The following is a 16,026-nucleotide window of genomic DNA, read 5'->3' on the forward strand; positions in this document are numbered from 1 at the left end:
GTACATCTTGTAACTGTGGCTCCGTTAGTATGGTCCCCACGGCAAAGCCTGGCTGGCTGGGCTCAGAAAGCATAGCGACTGTTGCAATCTATTGTATTTACAGTACAGAAACATTCGGACCAACGCTCGTGCTCCCCACAAGTCTCCTCGCACCTTTCCTTCTCTAACCCCATTTGGCGCTGGTGCCAGCTGCCTTGGGGCAACCCAGTCTGGCAGTGGGGGCCCCAAACAGGTGTTATGTCCCTTATTTGCATATTCAAAGTACCTGTTTCAAGTATGGGCACTGGACAGTGTGTGTTTTTTTTTAATCCTTTCCTAATATTACATAGAATTTATAACACAACAATAACTTGTATTTATATAGCGTCTTTAATGTAGTAAAACATCCCAAGGTGCTTCACAGGAGTGTTAGAAGACAAAATCAATAAATCAGACAAGCCAAATGCTGCAGGGGAGACTCTTCCCTGTCTCTTTTAATCATGATTTTGCAGCACTATGCAAGTTAACCCCGATTTATTTGGTTGCTGTTTAACAAAATGGTTTTACGGTACACTTCTGATACTGTAATACACTGTTATTTGGAAATATAAAAGCACTCTTCACGGAGTTAAGAATGTATGAAGCCGTAACAGTTTATATAATCCGTATCTCCCTAATTTTAATTAGCCCTTTAAGTCCAGAATGATACCTGGACTTCGAGGGTTAAGTTATGAGGAGAGATTACACAAATTAGGGTTGTATCCCTAGAATTTAGGTTAAGAGGTTACCCGATCGAAATTCTCAGGATATTAAGCGGAACTGATCGGGTTGATAGAGAAACTATTTCCGCTGGTTGGGGAGTCTAGGACTTGGCTAAAACTTAGAACCAGACCTTTCAGGAGTGAAATTAGGAAACACTTCTACACTCAAAGGGTGATTGAAGTTTAGAATTCTCTTCTGCAAACGTCAATTGATGCTAGATCAATTGTTCATTTTTAAATCTGAGATTAATAGATTTTTGTTAACCAAATGTATTTAGGGATAAGTTCATATGTTCCTAACTTTATGAAAAAGTCGGTAATAAAATTAAATATTATTCTTCTGTTTCACTTGGATGTGCAGCTATGGGTATGTTCGAACATAGGAACAGAAGACGACCATTCAGCTCCTCGAACCTGTTCTGCCATTCTTTTAGATCATGGCTGATCTGTACCTAAACACCATTTACCTGCCTTTGCTCCATATCCCTTGATAGCCTTGCCCAACAAAAATCTATCTATCACCGTATTGGAAATTTTAATTGGCTCCCAGCAGCCATGTGCTTTGGAGGAGAGTGTTTCTGATTTTCATTACCATCTGTGTGAAAAGATGCTTTCTGATTTCACCCCTAAAATGGTTTGGCTCTAATTTTGCATATGTCCCCTTGTTCTGGTTTCCCCCATCATCTGCGCTGCACACCCTCCAAGGCCAATATATCTTTCCTGGGGTGGTTAATGAACAGATATGCATTTTACATTCTGCCTTCGACATACAAAAATATTTCGAGGGACTTCACAGAAGAAAAAATAAAGGGATACAGATGCTGAAACATCGAGCAAGTGTTAGGAGAGGCTGTCGGAAGCATTGTTGAAAAGATTTGTTTTAAGATGGCTTATCGAAGTGCAAAATGGAGAGGTTTAGGGAAGGAGTTCCAGACTGCAGCTGAAGATTCTGCCACAGACCACAGGACCTAAAAGGCCACAGTCCGAGCACCAAAGTGTTTAGGAGGAGATGTTCGGCTAAAGGAAGTTGGGAAGATGGACAATCAATCCCAGTCTTCACTCTAGCCATGGAGGGGGCCAGGGATGTGCTCATGGGGACAGGCATTACATTTTGGGGAGAGAAGTGAACAAGATTAAAAGCTGTAACCTTGCATGAATTTTCTCTCCCTCCTCCCCCAGAGGTTTTAACTAGAGTGCCATCTCTGTGCTGAGTCGATATCTGTGCTATTGTTGCTTAAAGCACTTAGTTCCTTTTTATACTGTCATCACAGACCAATTGTCAGCAATTGCAGTATAGGTGCTCAATAACTAAAACCCTGGGAAAGCTTTCTATAGAAACCTGCCCTGAGGAAGGTCCTATAGCTAGCTGCATTCTCAGCCATGACCAGGGAGAGGACTTTAAATTAACTCTGCGCTTTTATTATCTCAGTAAAAAATGACACGGTGTCCAGATCACAGTAGGGAACATGCCTCTATAGCTTTTCACAAGGAAATGGGGGGTTGGCGAGAGAGCGAGGGAAAGTCTTGGTTCTATAGGATGGGCTGAGGAATAGGGAGAGGTGGCAGGAGGGAATATCAAATTAGCTGCACAGGGGGTGCTGTCGAGAACAGCATATGGCAGGAAGTATATACTAGACTGAAATATACTGTATGGAGAACCAGGTTGAGGAACAGAGGGCAATTGATGGAGGTGAGGACCCCCTTAGCTTAGAAGTCCTGGGAAAGAGAGAATTGTAGTAGGAAACAGTGCCATAAGTCTTGATTTCAACACTAGGAGGGAGAAAGAGTGTAGGATGGCAAATCTGGAGCTCTGAAGGAACCCGAGTGGAAATTTAAGAACAACAATATCAATAAAATGGAACGCCATAATTAATGGGAAGGGAAAGAGGTGTGAGGGCTTGGAGGTGGGAGAGGAGGTCATCAATCAGATGACGACAAGCTCGATGACCCTGTTTCATGCTGGCCTATGATTGATGGGTGGCGATTACCTGACCGCTTTTAAAAATAATAATTTGTTGCACTTTAATACCCTAGGCAGGAATTGAGAACAGACAGCTGGACATGGTCGACTTTTTCCTAAAAAGCAAAGAAAACCTGTTTTGCGCCCCAGCAGGATTTTTGGCACAAGAACTTTCTGGAGCTCTGCTGACCTCTTCGGTGCAGCTAACAAGTAAGCAAATTGGATATTAGCGGCAAAATACAACCTGTTCAGTGAGTGCACAAACACCGTACAGTACATAAAATATGTCGCAGGTTATTGTTTTAATTCCGTTTGTTACCTAACATACCTTGCTTTCTGTTGGCTGGCACACAAAATACTTCGGGGCTGAATTTGTGGTCGGAGGCTACCTCCGGGCGGGTGCCCCCGACCAGCAAAAAATCTCCGAACTTAACCTTCTGCCTCGGGATCCACGGAGACGCGAGCTCCGGGGCCTCTACGTGTAGGCCAGCGAGGAGGCTTGCCTATCCCAGGGGCGCGGGTGGTTCGCAAGCGCCCCTGGGATCACATGGGCAGCCCAACCAATCAAAGAAGGGGATCCCCATTCACGCTTATGGGGATTCTGTATGTATAGAAACCCCATGGTCATGAATGGCGATCACACAAAAAATACATTTAACGATACAAATAAATTTAAAAAAAAATTACATTTAAAATTAATTAAAATACAATATAAACATTTAAAAGAAAAATATTAATTTTTTGAAAAATAAATTAAAATGTTTTAAAGTGACTAAAAATAACCTTGCCTTATTGCACATGTGTTTTAAGGTTTCAATGAAATTTTTGTTTTTTTAAAACTCTTACACTGGTAAAAGCAGGCCGTTTGCTTTTACCAGGTGTAAGAATTTCACGGGTATTTGCTGGGCAAATAGTCCAACTCACTGCCCGCGGATGCTATTTTCCTGGTGATTATTGACGGATCACAAGTTGAGTTTTCGCGCGTGCACAGCGCATGTCTAAATCCGGAACTTGTGTGGCCCCAGCGGGCGCGTGCATACCTCGTAGGTACCCATAGGGGCTGCAAGTTACAGCCCTTTGTTTCTCAGCAGTCAGATAGTTATTACTTGGTAAATTTGTCAAATCATTACTTCTTCAGTAAGGCTAATGTGTGATATTTACCTGCAGTCATTTTTTTTTCTTCATTCACGAGATGTGGGCGTTGCTGGCAAGGCCGGCATTTATTGTCCATCCCTAATTACCCTTCAGAAGGTGGTGGTGAGCTGCCTTCTTGAACCGCTGCAGTCCGTGTGGTGAAGGTGCTCCCACAGTGCTGTTGGGGAAGAAGTTCCAGGATTTTGATCCAGCGACGATGAAGGAACGGCCGATATATTTCCAAATCAGGATGGTGTTTGACTCTGAGGGGAACGTGGAGGTGGTGGTGTTCCCATGCGCCTGCTGCCTTTGTCCTTCTAGGTGGCAGAGGTCGCGGGTTTGGGAGGTGCTGTCGAAGAAGCCTTGGCGAGTTGCTGCAGTGCATCTTGTAGATGATACACACTGCAGTCACGGTGCGCCGGTGGTGGAGGAAGTGAATGTTGAAGGTGGTGGATGGGGAGCCGATCAAGCGGGGCTGCTTTGTCCTGGATGGTGTCGAGCTTCTTGAGTGTTGTTGGAGCTGCACTCGTCCAGGCAAGTGGAGAGTATTCCATCACACTCCCGACTTGGTGCCATGAATGTTTTGTCTAGCAGCAAAAAAAAGAGACCAAAAACAATGCAGTAAAAATAATATATTTTGTGATTCTGCAGGAAGGGGTTTACTCATCTCTTTATAACCTGTGCAATCTCCAGCCTCTTAGTGTGATGATGATGGGACTCCCCCAATTATACTAATGCCTTGTCATTCACTCACTCCTGCATATCTGCCGCTCTTTGGAAATCTGGAGAAAAAACCTGAACGGGTAATCAGTTGTGAAAGTTGCCACGTATCACTTTTTTTTTACTCCGATGCTGAGGAATTGTTGAATTCCTCACCACATCCCCATTATTTATAACGATTATTATTGTTCTAAGATTGATGCACATCCTTGGCCTCAAGACCATATGAATAACTGCTTCTGTCTGGGAATTAATAAAAAAATAAATGCAAAATACAAAAAATAAGATTCTAAATTTGTAAACAACAATGTGTATTTATATAAGAACGTAAGAAATAGGAGCAGGAGTCGGCCATTTGGCCCCTCGAGCCTGCTCCGCCATTCAATAAGATCATGGCTGGTCTGATCATGGACTCAGCTCCACTTACCTGCCAGCTCCCCATAACCCTTTACTTTCTTATCGCTCAAAAATCTGTCTATCTCCGCCTTAAAGATATTCAATGACCCAGCCTCCACAGCTCTTTGGGGCAGAGAATTCCATAGATTTGCAACCCTGTGAGAAGAAATTTCTCCATTTCAGTTTTAAATGGGCGGACCCTTATTCTAAGACTATGTCCCCTAGTTTTAGTTTCCCCTATGAGTGGAAATATCCTCTCTGCATCCACCTTGTCGAGCCCCCCCATTATCTTGTGTGTTTCGATAAGATCACCTCTCATTCTTCTGACCTCCAATGAGTAGAGGCCCAACCTACTCAACCTGTCTTCATAAGTCAACCCCCTCATTTCCGGAATCAACCTCCTGAACCTTCTCTGAACAGTCTCCAATGCAAGTATATCCTTCTTTAAATACGGAGACCAAAACTGCATGCAGTATTCCAGGTGTGGCCTCACCAATACCCTGTACAGTTGTAGCAGGACTTTTCTGCTTTTATACTTTATCCCCCTTGCAATAAAGGCCAACATTCCATTTGCCTTCCTGATTACTTGCTGTACCTGCATGCTAACTTTTTGTGTTTCATGCACAAGAACCCCCAGATCCGTCTGTACTGCAGCACTTTGCAATTTTTCTCTATTTAAATTATAATTTGCTTTTTCTATTATTTCTGCCTAAGTGGATAACCTCACATTTTCCCACATTATACGCCATCTGTCAAATTTTGTCCACTCCCTTAGCCTGTCTACATCCCTTTTTTTGAGATTTTTTATGTCCTCCTCACAATTTGCTTTCCCATAGCCTCTTTAACGTAGTGAAATGTCCCAAGGTGCTTCATAGGAGTATTATGAGATAAGAATTTGACATCAAGTTCCATAAGTAGAAATTAGCACAGGTTGCCAAAAGCTTGGTCAAAGAGGTATGTTTTAAGAATATAAGAAATAGGAACAGGAGTAGGCCATACGGCCCCTCGAGCCTGCTCCGCCATTCAGTAAGATCATGGCTGATTTGATCATGGACTCGGCTCCACTTCCCTGCCTGTGCCCCGTAACCCCTTATTCCCTTATCGTTTAAGCGTCTTGAAGGAGGAAAGAGGTAGAGAGGCGGAGAGGTTTAGGCAGGGAGTTCCAGAGCTTGGGGCCTAGGTAACAGAAGGCACGGCCGCCAATGGTTGAGCGGTTATAATCAGGGATGCTCAGGAGGGCAGAATTGGAGGAGCGCAGAGTTTATGAAATTTAAGTAGGTGTTACGATACAGATCAGCCATGATCTGATTGAATTGCAGAACAGGCTCGAGGGGCTGAATGGCCTCCTGCTCCTAGGTTCCTAATTTGGCCTCTGGAGTCTTCATTTGTAAACAATGATTTAGTTTGTTTGCATTCTACTGTTTCACAGCACAGAATATGCAGCATTGGGTTTCATATCCTTGTACAAAAGTAGTAAAATACACTGTGTCATAAGCTACAGTTCTAGACAATTTTTTCTTCTCGCCTCTCTCTCTCTCTCTCTCTCTCTCTCTCGTATCTTTGGCTTTATCACTCAACTGTGGTATCCCTGCTCGTCCAATAGCCAAGTGTAAAACATGAAGCCCTAGAGATCAGGAAATAGGAGCAGGAGTAGGCCATTCGGCCCCTCGAGCCTGCTCCGCCATTCAATGAGGTCATGGCTGATCTTCTACCTCAACTCCACTTTCCTGCACTCTCCCCATATCCCTTAATTCCCTTAATATCCAAAAATCTCTCTCGAATATACTCTAAAGACTGCACATCCACGGCCCTCTGGGGTAGAGAAGCCCCTTCCCCAGTTTTATTTAGGGGGATTGTGCTGTGCTAGCCAATCCCCGCTGGGGCATTGGGTGATACAATTGGCCTCAATGTTCCTCTGATATGTGGGAGGAGAAATCAGCCAGAGTTTCTGCTCCTGATTGCTGTCTAGCAACCTCTCTGCACTTGTGTAGCCATCAGATGCGAACAGGCTGAACCTCAACTGTGTTGCGTCTATGGTCAAAAGACTATGACACTCACTGTCTAGACTTGCACGCGAAGAATGCTAACTTAGATATGGTATTAGGGAGGGCTTGTGAAACTGCACCCCAGCAAGTCCCATCCCGTCCCTCAGGGCAGCATGGAGTGAGAACAAAATTCTGCAGCCTTCAATTTTCTTAAAGATTTATGGGCTAGAAATTCGATTGGTTAGTACCACCTGCTAGTGCCCCAGAGTGGCGCTAACAGGGCGCTAAGCACGTCCCGCCCGAGCGCCACGCTGTCAGCGCCTGCCTCGAACTTCAGTGAAGATTTAGCAGCGGCGCTGACTGTTTGCGCTGTGCTCGCTAGCCCCGCCCACTGGGTGATGCCGCCGAGTGTGCAACGCCCCCGTAGCCCCGCGATTGCAAAATTCAGTTTGTTGCCTGCGGTAGCGCCCGCGCCGAGGCCCCGTAGGGGAAAGTAGTCAGTCTCGCAACAATCCCGTCATGATATCATCCGGAGTGCAAGGCAAGTGCTGAAATATCACACTTCCAAGTTTAATTTATTTGTTGCAGTAGTGGGGAAGGGTGGGTGAGGCCTATTGAATGTTTCAACAGGATTTATTTTTCTTCATCTTTAGGTGCTGGGATGCCAGCATCCTAGCCCCAAAATTGAGTCGGCCTCCTGCGCTATCGCTCCGTTAGCACCCGAAGAGGATTGTGTAACGCTTCCCATAGTACTCCACTCTTCCCCTTGGGGCGATACAACTGAATATCCCCACTTTGAGGCGGTAAACATTGCCCGGCGCTAAAGGTAGCGTCACCGCCTCACAGCGGGCCGTACCGAATTCTAGCCCTATGTGATTTCCTACAAAGAGAATATATAATTGAACCGATTCAGGATTGTATTCAAGCTGATAAAAGATCTTGGGACTCCAATTTTGACGGTGCATCAGCACAGCTTGAGCAGTTATTGATTCATCTAATTTTCCCCTCTCCCTTTCATTAGAAAATGCTGCTAGTTATTTTTGCAATTAATCACAATGTGGAAATACACAGGTAGCAATGTTTATTACGTGTTTCTCAGTAACGGTTAAGGTGCAGATCCAGTGACAATTTGCTTTCTTTGTCGATTTCCCTCTTCATGCAGATGTTGAAGAAATTAAGCCAGCTTTAGATTTGCTGTGTTTGGCCATCAGGGAAAATGATTCTGAAACTCAGAGCAGGCAGTTCTCCGAGCAGCTTCTGAACCTGACGTTGACCTTTCTCAACAAACAACTGCAAGAGCTCCTCGTGCAGTCAGACGGTGAGACATGCTTTAATGAGGCTATGGATTATACTGAATATATTGCCGTTTGAAGTCATTCATGCCTATTACTCATTCAAATGGGGAAATAAAAACTGTGTGCATTTTGTGATGAGGTTTTATTTTTCTGCTAATAGTGGCGTTAAAAGTTGTTTGCCACTGTTCTTTAGGATGAGACGTTAAACCGAGGCCCCATCTGTGTTCTCAAGTGGACGTAAAAGATCCCATGGCACTATTTTGAAAAAGAGCAGGGGAGTTCTCCCCGGTGTCCTGGGGCCAATATTTATCCCTCAATCAACATCACTAAAACAGATTATCTGGTCATTATCAGATTGCTGAAGGCCGAGGTCCAACAAAAAACTCGCAACCTAAAGAACAGATGGTGGGAGGAGAAAACACACGAGATCCAGCAACTAGCCAACCACCACGACGTGCGAGGATTCTTGAGCACAGTCAAGACCACCTACAGCCCAAGCACCCAAAGTCCTACCCCACTGCAGTCCAAAGACTGAAGTTCTCATCAAGAACAGAGAGGCAGTCAGTGCCCGCTGGAAGGAGCACGTCAAGGATCTCCTTAACCGAGACCCTGTCTTCGATGTGAATGTCCTCGATTCCATCCCATAGCATGCTATCCGCCACCACCTTAATACAACACCAGCCCGGCATGAGGCTGAAGAGGCCATCTGACCACTGAAGAATAACAAGGCCTCGGGAGCAGATGGAATCCCTGCCGAAGCACTAAAACATGGCGGAGAAGCACTAGTGGCATGAATACATGAACTCATTTCTCTTATTTGGAAGGAGGAGAGCGTGCCAGGGGATCTCAGACGCTGCCTTCAAAAAAGGGGATAAGTCCAATTGTGTTTACTACAGAGGAGTCTTCCCTGCTGTCTACCACAGGGAAAATTATCGCAAGAATCCTCCTCAACCGCCTTCTCCCTGTGGCAGACGAGCTCCTCGCAGAGTCGCAACGCGATGATCTTCACTGTGCGACAAATTCAAGAGAAACGCAGGGAGCAGCACTAACCTCTGTAGATGGCCGCCTTTGACCTGACAAAGGCCTTTGACACTGTCAACCGTAAGGGATTATGGAGCATTCTTTTCCAATTTGGCTGTCCTCAAAAGTTTATCACCATCCTCCACTTCATGATGACATCACAAGCCGTGATCCTGACCAACAGATCCACCACGGATTCCAATTCATGTAAGAACCGGGGTGAAGCAAGGCTGTGTCATTGCACCAACTCTCTTCTCGATCTTCCTTGCCGCAATGCTACATCTCACCGTCAGTAAGCTTCCCGCTGGAGTGGAGATAATCTATAGAACAAACTGGAAACTGTTCAACCTCCTTTGCCTTCAGACCAGATCCAAGTTTGTGCCATGCCCTGTCATCAAATTACACTATACAGATGACTCTTGCGTCCGCGCTCACTCTGAGGACGAACTCCAAACCATCGTCAACACGTTCACCGTAACGTACGAGAGCATAGGCCTTGCACTAAACATCCATAAAACAAAGGTCCTCTATCAACCTGCCCCCGTCACACAGCACTGCACCCCACCCCCCGCCCGATTATCAAAACCCACAATGAGGCATTGGATAACGTGGACCATTTTCCATACCTCGGAGCCAACTGTCAACAAGAGCAGACGTTGATGACGAAGTCCAATACTGCCTTCAATGTGCCAGCGCAGCCTTTGGTCGCCTGAGGAAGAGTGTGTTTAAAGACCAGAACCTTAAAACCGGCACCAAGCTTATGGTCTTCGGAGCAGTAGTGATACCCGCCCTCATATATGCTTCTGAGACGTGGACTATATACAGCAGGCACATCGAAGCACTGGAGAAGCACCACCAACGCTGCCTCCTCAAGATCCTGCAAATTCATTGGCAGGATAGGCGCACCAACGTCAGTATTCTCACTCATGCCAACATCCTCAGCATCGAAGCACTGACCACGCTCGATCAGCTCCAGTGCACGGGGCCACATTGTCCGCATGCCCAACACGAGACTCCTAAAACACGCGCTCTACTCTAGCTCCGACACGGCAAGAGAGCCCCAAATGGGCAGAGGAAATGCCTCAAGGCCACCCTCAAAGCCTCCTTGAGAAAATGCAACATCCCCACCGACACCTGGGAATCCCTGGCGCAAGATTGCTCAAAGTGGAAGAGAATAATCTGGGAAGGTGCCGAACATCTCGAGTCTCTTCGCCGGGAGCAAGCGGAGACCAAACCCAAACGGCGGAAGGAGCGCATGGCAACCCTAGCACTTCAACAAACCGGCACTTCAACCAACGTCCTTTCAACCACCATCTGTCCAACCTGTAACAGAGTCTGTAGTGCCTGCATCGGCTCATCAGTCACCTGAGAACTCATATTTTTAGTGTGGAAGCAAGTCATCTTTGACTCCGAGGGACTGCCTAAGAAGAGAAGCTGTTTGTGGGAGCTTGCTGTGCATTACAACAATGATTACACTCAAAAGTACTTAAAACATTTTACAGCCAATTAAGATATCTGGTGCTCATGAAAGGCGCTTTCTTGTTCTCCCAGCTCATGTTCCACCGCATATCATACCATCCCACATCAGAGAGTTGATGCAGTCTCGAGCCACAGCCCTGAGCTGTTAGAGAGTGGCCATGGGTTTAGAAACTCATTGTATATGGGATTGTGGATTTTAACCTGCTCACAATCAATCTGTTTTACAGCGTGTCAGATACTAACTGAGCCAAACACTGATTCATCAGCGAGCCTAGTTTTTAACAACTGATCTGGCACCATAGCTTTCTTGGTTGATTCTTTACTGAATTAGGATATAAATTTGCATTTTCCAACAAATAATTTCTTTGCCACACTGTTCACAACCTTGGTGTCATATTTGACCCTGAAGCTTTTGACCACATATCCACAGCATAACTAAGACCGCCTATTTCCACCTCTGTAACATCGCCCATCTTCACCCCTGCCTCAGCTCATCCTCTGCTGAAGCCCTCATCCATGCCTTTGTTACCTCTAGATTTGACTATTCCAACACACTTCTGGCTGGCCTCCCACATTCTACCCTACGTAAACTAGAGGTGATCCTAAACTCGGCTGCTCATGTCCTAACTCACGCCAAGTCCCGCTCACCCATCACCCCCTGTGCTCGCTGACCTACATTGGCTTACAGTTGAGCAACGCCTCGATTTCAAAATTCTCATCCTTGTTTTCAACTCCCTCCATGGCCCTCGCCCCCTCCCTATCTCTGTAATCTTCTCCAGCCCCACAACCCCTCCGAGATGTCTGCGCTCCTCTAATTCTGCCCTCTTGAGCATCCCTGATTATAATCACTCCACCATTGGTGGCCGTGCCTTCTGTTGCCTGGGCCCCAAGCTCTGGAACTCTTTCCAGAAACCTTTCCACCTCTCGAACTCTCTTTCCTCCTTCAAGACGCTCCTTAAAACCTACCTCTCTGACCAAGCTTTTGGTCACCCGTGCTAATTTCTACTTGTGTGGCTTGGTGTCAATTTTTTAATCTCATAATGCTCCTGTGAAGCGCCTTGGGACGTTTTATTACATTAAAGGCGCTATATAAATACAGGTTGTTTCAAACACAACTCCTGTTCGAGCTTTAAAATAGTTCTGAAATTTGATAACTTGCTTTTAAATAATTCCCTTTGATGGCCCAAGGCATTTCACAGTAGCAATATCAACCAACATTTGACTAATAACGATCGACCACTTATTAAATTCCATTTGTGGAAAATATTGCATTATTACAGTGAATAGCGTGACTCATTTTGGTGTTTTGTGCCTCAATATTTGGCAAATGTAGGGAAGTTTGTCAAATGTTTTATATTAATACAGATTGTGTTTTAATTATTCGCTTTTTTATATCAACTCTTCTGCTGGATGATCAACTGAATTGAACATGTAATGCAAGCAGCATAGCTGAGGTCTAGCTCATTCTGATTAGGTGTTAGAAAGAACAGCATAAATATCAGCACAAGGCTGTAGGGCTCCTCTCGTCATAAAGATAAGTTTGAGATTTATTGCACGTTCAAATGTAGCTTTATAGTATGTTTGGAGGTAGCCTTTTTTCATATTTTAGTTGCTTATTAAAACTGTAAATCGTCGAAGTACAGACGGAGGCTTTTATGTCAAGTTATGTCTTCTCTTCTCTCATCTCATTTTTCTGTATTTTTAAATACCTAATTTCCTTTTAAGTGACTTTTGTTTCTGCTTCAATATTCACTTGTGCTAAAGAATTTCAAGTTGTAATAACCCTCTGTGGGGGGGGGGAAAAAATGTTGTAACTTCTTCCCCCTCCTTTTTGTTATCCTGGAGACGATCCTAAATATATACCTGCTTATTACTGATTGCCAGCCAATGGAAACCATCTTTCACCATGTACCCTCTTATTTAAAAAAAAATGTCATCGTTTTAAAAACCTCTAATAGATTCTCTCCTTAACCTTCTATTTTCTAGTGGGAAAAGTCCCAATTTTTTTAGCCCTTTTTTTTAACTAGTCTTTCTTTCCCGCTGCAGTGTATTTGCTTCATGGGTTCTTGCTTAAGAATTCATTGCAATACATTGCTATTAAGAACTAGTTGGTTTATTAACAAAGGTTTAACAATCACACTTTGTATTACCAGTTCATCCACTAGGCTCATAACTGCATACCTCATCGTGGATGACCTAGACCCAACTGACTGGGGTTTTATTGAGTCTTGCGAACATCATGTGACTGGCTAAGCCACTCACAATGCAACAGCTCTACAAACCTGTGAGCATACTCACTGGGGCATACATTGCACCCAGATCATTTTGGTGAATTTTCACTGATTCCCATGGCTCTGATATCCTTCCTGTAAGGTGTACAGTTCTGGACACCCAAATACTCCAAACAATGGCCTAGCCAATATCCTGGACAAAATTAACATAATTTTCTTGTCGAGCCTGCTCCGCCATTCAATAAGATTATGGCTGATCTGATCATGGACTCAGCTCCACTTCCCTGCCCGCTCCCCTTATCCCCTTATCTTTTAAGAAATTGTCTATTTCTGTCTTAAATTTATTCAATGTCCCAGCTTCCACAGCTCTCTGAGCCAGCGAATTCCACAGATTTACAACCCTCTGAGAGAAGAAATTCCTCCTCATCTCTGTTTTAAGTGGTCGGTCCCCTTATTCTAAGATCATGTCCTCTAGTTCTAGTCTCTCCCATCAGTGGAAACATCCTCTCTGCATCCACCTTATCAAGCCCCCTCATAATCTTATACGTTTCGATAAGATCGCCCCTCATTCTTCTGAATTCCAGTGAGTAGAAGCCCAACCTGCCTCATCAGTCAACCCGCTCATCCCCAGAATCAACCTAGTGAACCTTCTCTGAACTGCCTCCAAAGCAAGTATATCCTTTCATAAATATGGAAACCAAAACTGCACGCAGTATTCCAGGTGTGGCCTCACCAATACCTTATATAGCTGTAGCAAGACTTCCCTGCTTTTATACTCCATCCCCTTTGCAATAAAGGCCAAGATACCATTGGCCTTCCTGATCACTTGCTGTACCTGCATATTATCCTATTGTGTTTCATGCACAAGTACTCCCAGGCCCTGCTGTACTGCAGCACTTTGCAATCTTTCTCCATTTAAATAATAACTTGCTCTTTGATTTTTTTTTTCTGCCAAAGTGCATGACCTCACACTTTCCGACATTATACTCCATCTGCCAAATTTTTGCCCACTCACTTAGCCTGTCTGTCCTTTTGCAGATTGTGTGTGCCCTCCTCACACATTCCTTTTCTTCCCATCTTTGTATTGTCAGCAAACTTGGCTACATTACACTCAGTCTCTTCTTCCAAGTTGTTAACATAGATTGTAAATAGTTGGTTGTGAACCAGAGAATGAACTATTTATCCTGACTCTCTGTTTTCTGTTAGCATGGATAGAGGATTGGCTAACTAATATATTATCCCCAACCCCGTGAACTTTTTTCTTGTGCAGTTACCTTTTACGTGGCACCTTGTCAAATGCCTTCTGGAAGTCCAAATACACCACATCCACTGGTTCCCCTTTATCCACCCTGTTCGTTACATCCTCAAAGAACTCCAGCAAATTTGTCAAACATGACTTCCCCTTCATAAATCCAAGCTGACTCTGCCTGACCGAATTTTGCTTTTCCAAATGTCCTGCTAATGCTTCTTTAATAATGGACTCCAACATTTTCCCAACCACAGATGTTGGGCTAACTGGTCTATAGTTTCCTGCTTTTTGTCTGCCTCCTTTTTTAAATAGGGGCGTTACATTTGCAGTTTTCCAATCTGCTGGGACCTCCTCAGAATCCAGGGAATTTTGGTAAATTGCAACCAATGCATCCACAATCCCTGCTGCTACTTCTTTTAAGACCCTAGGATGCAAGCCATCAGATCCAGGGGATTTATCTGCCTTTAGTCCCATTATCTTGCAGAGTACCACCTCCTTATTGAGGCAGTCCCTCGTAACAAGGATGGCTCTCTTCACAGCAAAAAAAGATGGGCTCACAGGTGTTACAATGAGTTACATCTTAAAAGGTGGAAGATGCCTGTGCGAAGATTTTTTTTTAACGTGTGGTGACCATTGTACATCAGCCATCACACGGGCTTGATGGAGTTAGGTCTTGGTCCAGTGATGAGGATGACCAAGACGATTGGAGACCAAAGCTCTGTTGTGCCTCCCTGGGCCCCGACCCTGCTGCTGTTCAATGCTGCACTGCTTCTGGGTCACGACCCCTCCCTTCTTTATCCCATCATTGGCAGCCATGTTTTCAGTCTCGGGGGCCCCATGCCCTGGTATTCACACCCTCAGCCTCTCCACCACCTTTAAGACCCTCCTTTAAACCCAAGCTTTTGGTCACTCCCGCTAATGTCTCCTTTGGTTCGGCATCCAGTTTTTCCTTACAGCTGTCTGGTGCCTTGGGGTGTTTGTCTGCATTAAAGATGTTTTCTAAATGCATGTTTTGCTGCTCCTCCTCCTTCATCATTCTGTTAAGAATCTAATTTTTCACTGTAAACTTTGTTTCACTGTTCTTCCAAACATTTCACATTTCTCTGCAGTGAACTTCCATTTAACTGACCTTTCTATAGCCTCCTGCAGTTTCCAATAGTGTCTCTGATAATTTGTCATGCCCTCTAATTCAATATCGGCAAACGTCGATATCATTCCTTTTTTGTCTACATGCAAATAATTTATATAAACGGAAAGCAAGAGGCCTGAATCAACGACCTCTGGGGAACACCACAACCCACATAATGTGAATCAAAAATCATCTGTCTGCCTTGCTCTTTGTTTTCTGTCCCCTAGTCATTGCTCTCTCGCTGCAGCTACAATATCTTGAATATCCTGCCTTAATCTTTTCCACAAGTCTCCAGTATGGCACCTTATCAAACTAATTATGAAAATCCATATATAATCAGCATCTATTGCATTCCTTTCTCTGTACTCAGTGATTTCTTGCAAAGTTCACTGAAATGAGTTAAGTAGAACCTACTATTTATAAATACAGGCCCCTGTAATGTTCACTAATTTAATCACATATTATGGATTTAAAGACTAGCACAAACAAGCCAAGATTAATGAGGTATAAGTTTTCCAGCTCATCTCTTGAACAGCCCAGTGTTGGTCCACAACTCCTTCACTACACTGAGCAGTTTAGGTGTTCAACCCTTCCCTCGCCACTGAGTAACGTCTTGGTTCCACTCGACACCAACCCTCACGGTGAGCTCAGTTTAACCCCCCACTGGCAGTATTTCTGATCCAACTCA

General features: G+C 44.5%; 1 protein-coding gene across 2 annotated transcripts in view; it reads left to right on the forward strand.

The window, feature by feature from the left end:
* The window catches only part of spg11 (SPG11 vesicle trafficking associated, spatacsin), a 190,024-nt gene that overhangs the window by 39,533 nt on the left and 134,465 nt on the right, over positions 1-16,026 (forward strand). For both annotated transcript variants that reach the window (XM_070858561.1, XM_070858562.1), the window contains exons 8-9: positions 2,775-2,910; positions 8,098-8,253. In XM_070858561.1, coding sequence (XP_070714662.1) covers positions 2,775-2,910; positions 8,098-8,253 — 292 coding nt within the window. The remainder of the gene's footprint in view (positions 1-2,774; positions 2,911-8,097; positions 8,254-16,026) is intronic.

Source organism: Pristiophorus japonicus, chromosome 17 (assembly GCF_044704955.1).
Source record: "Pristiophorus japonicus isolate sPriJap1 chromosome 17, sPriJap1.hap1, whole genome shotgun sequence".
In the NCBI taxonomy this organism is placed as follows: Eukaryota; Metazoa; Chordata; class Chondrichthyes; family Pristiophoridae; genus Pristiophorus; species Pristiophorus japonicus.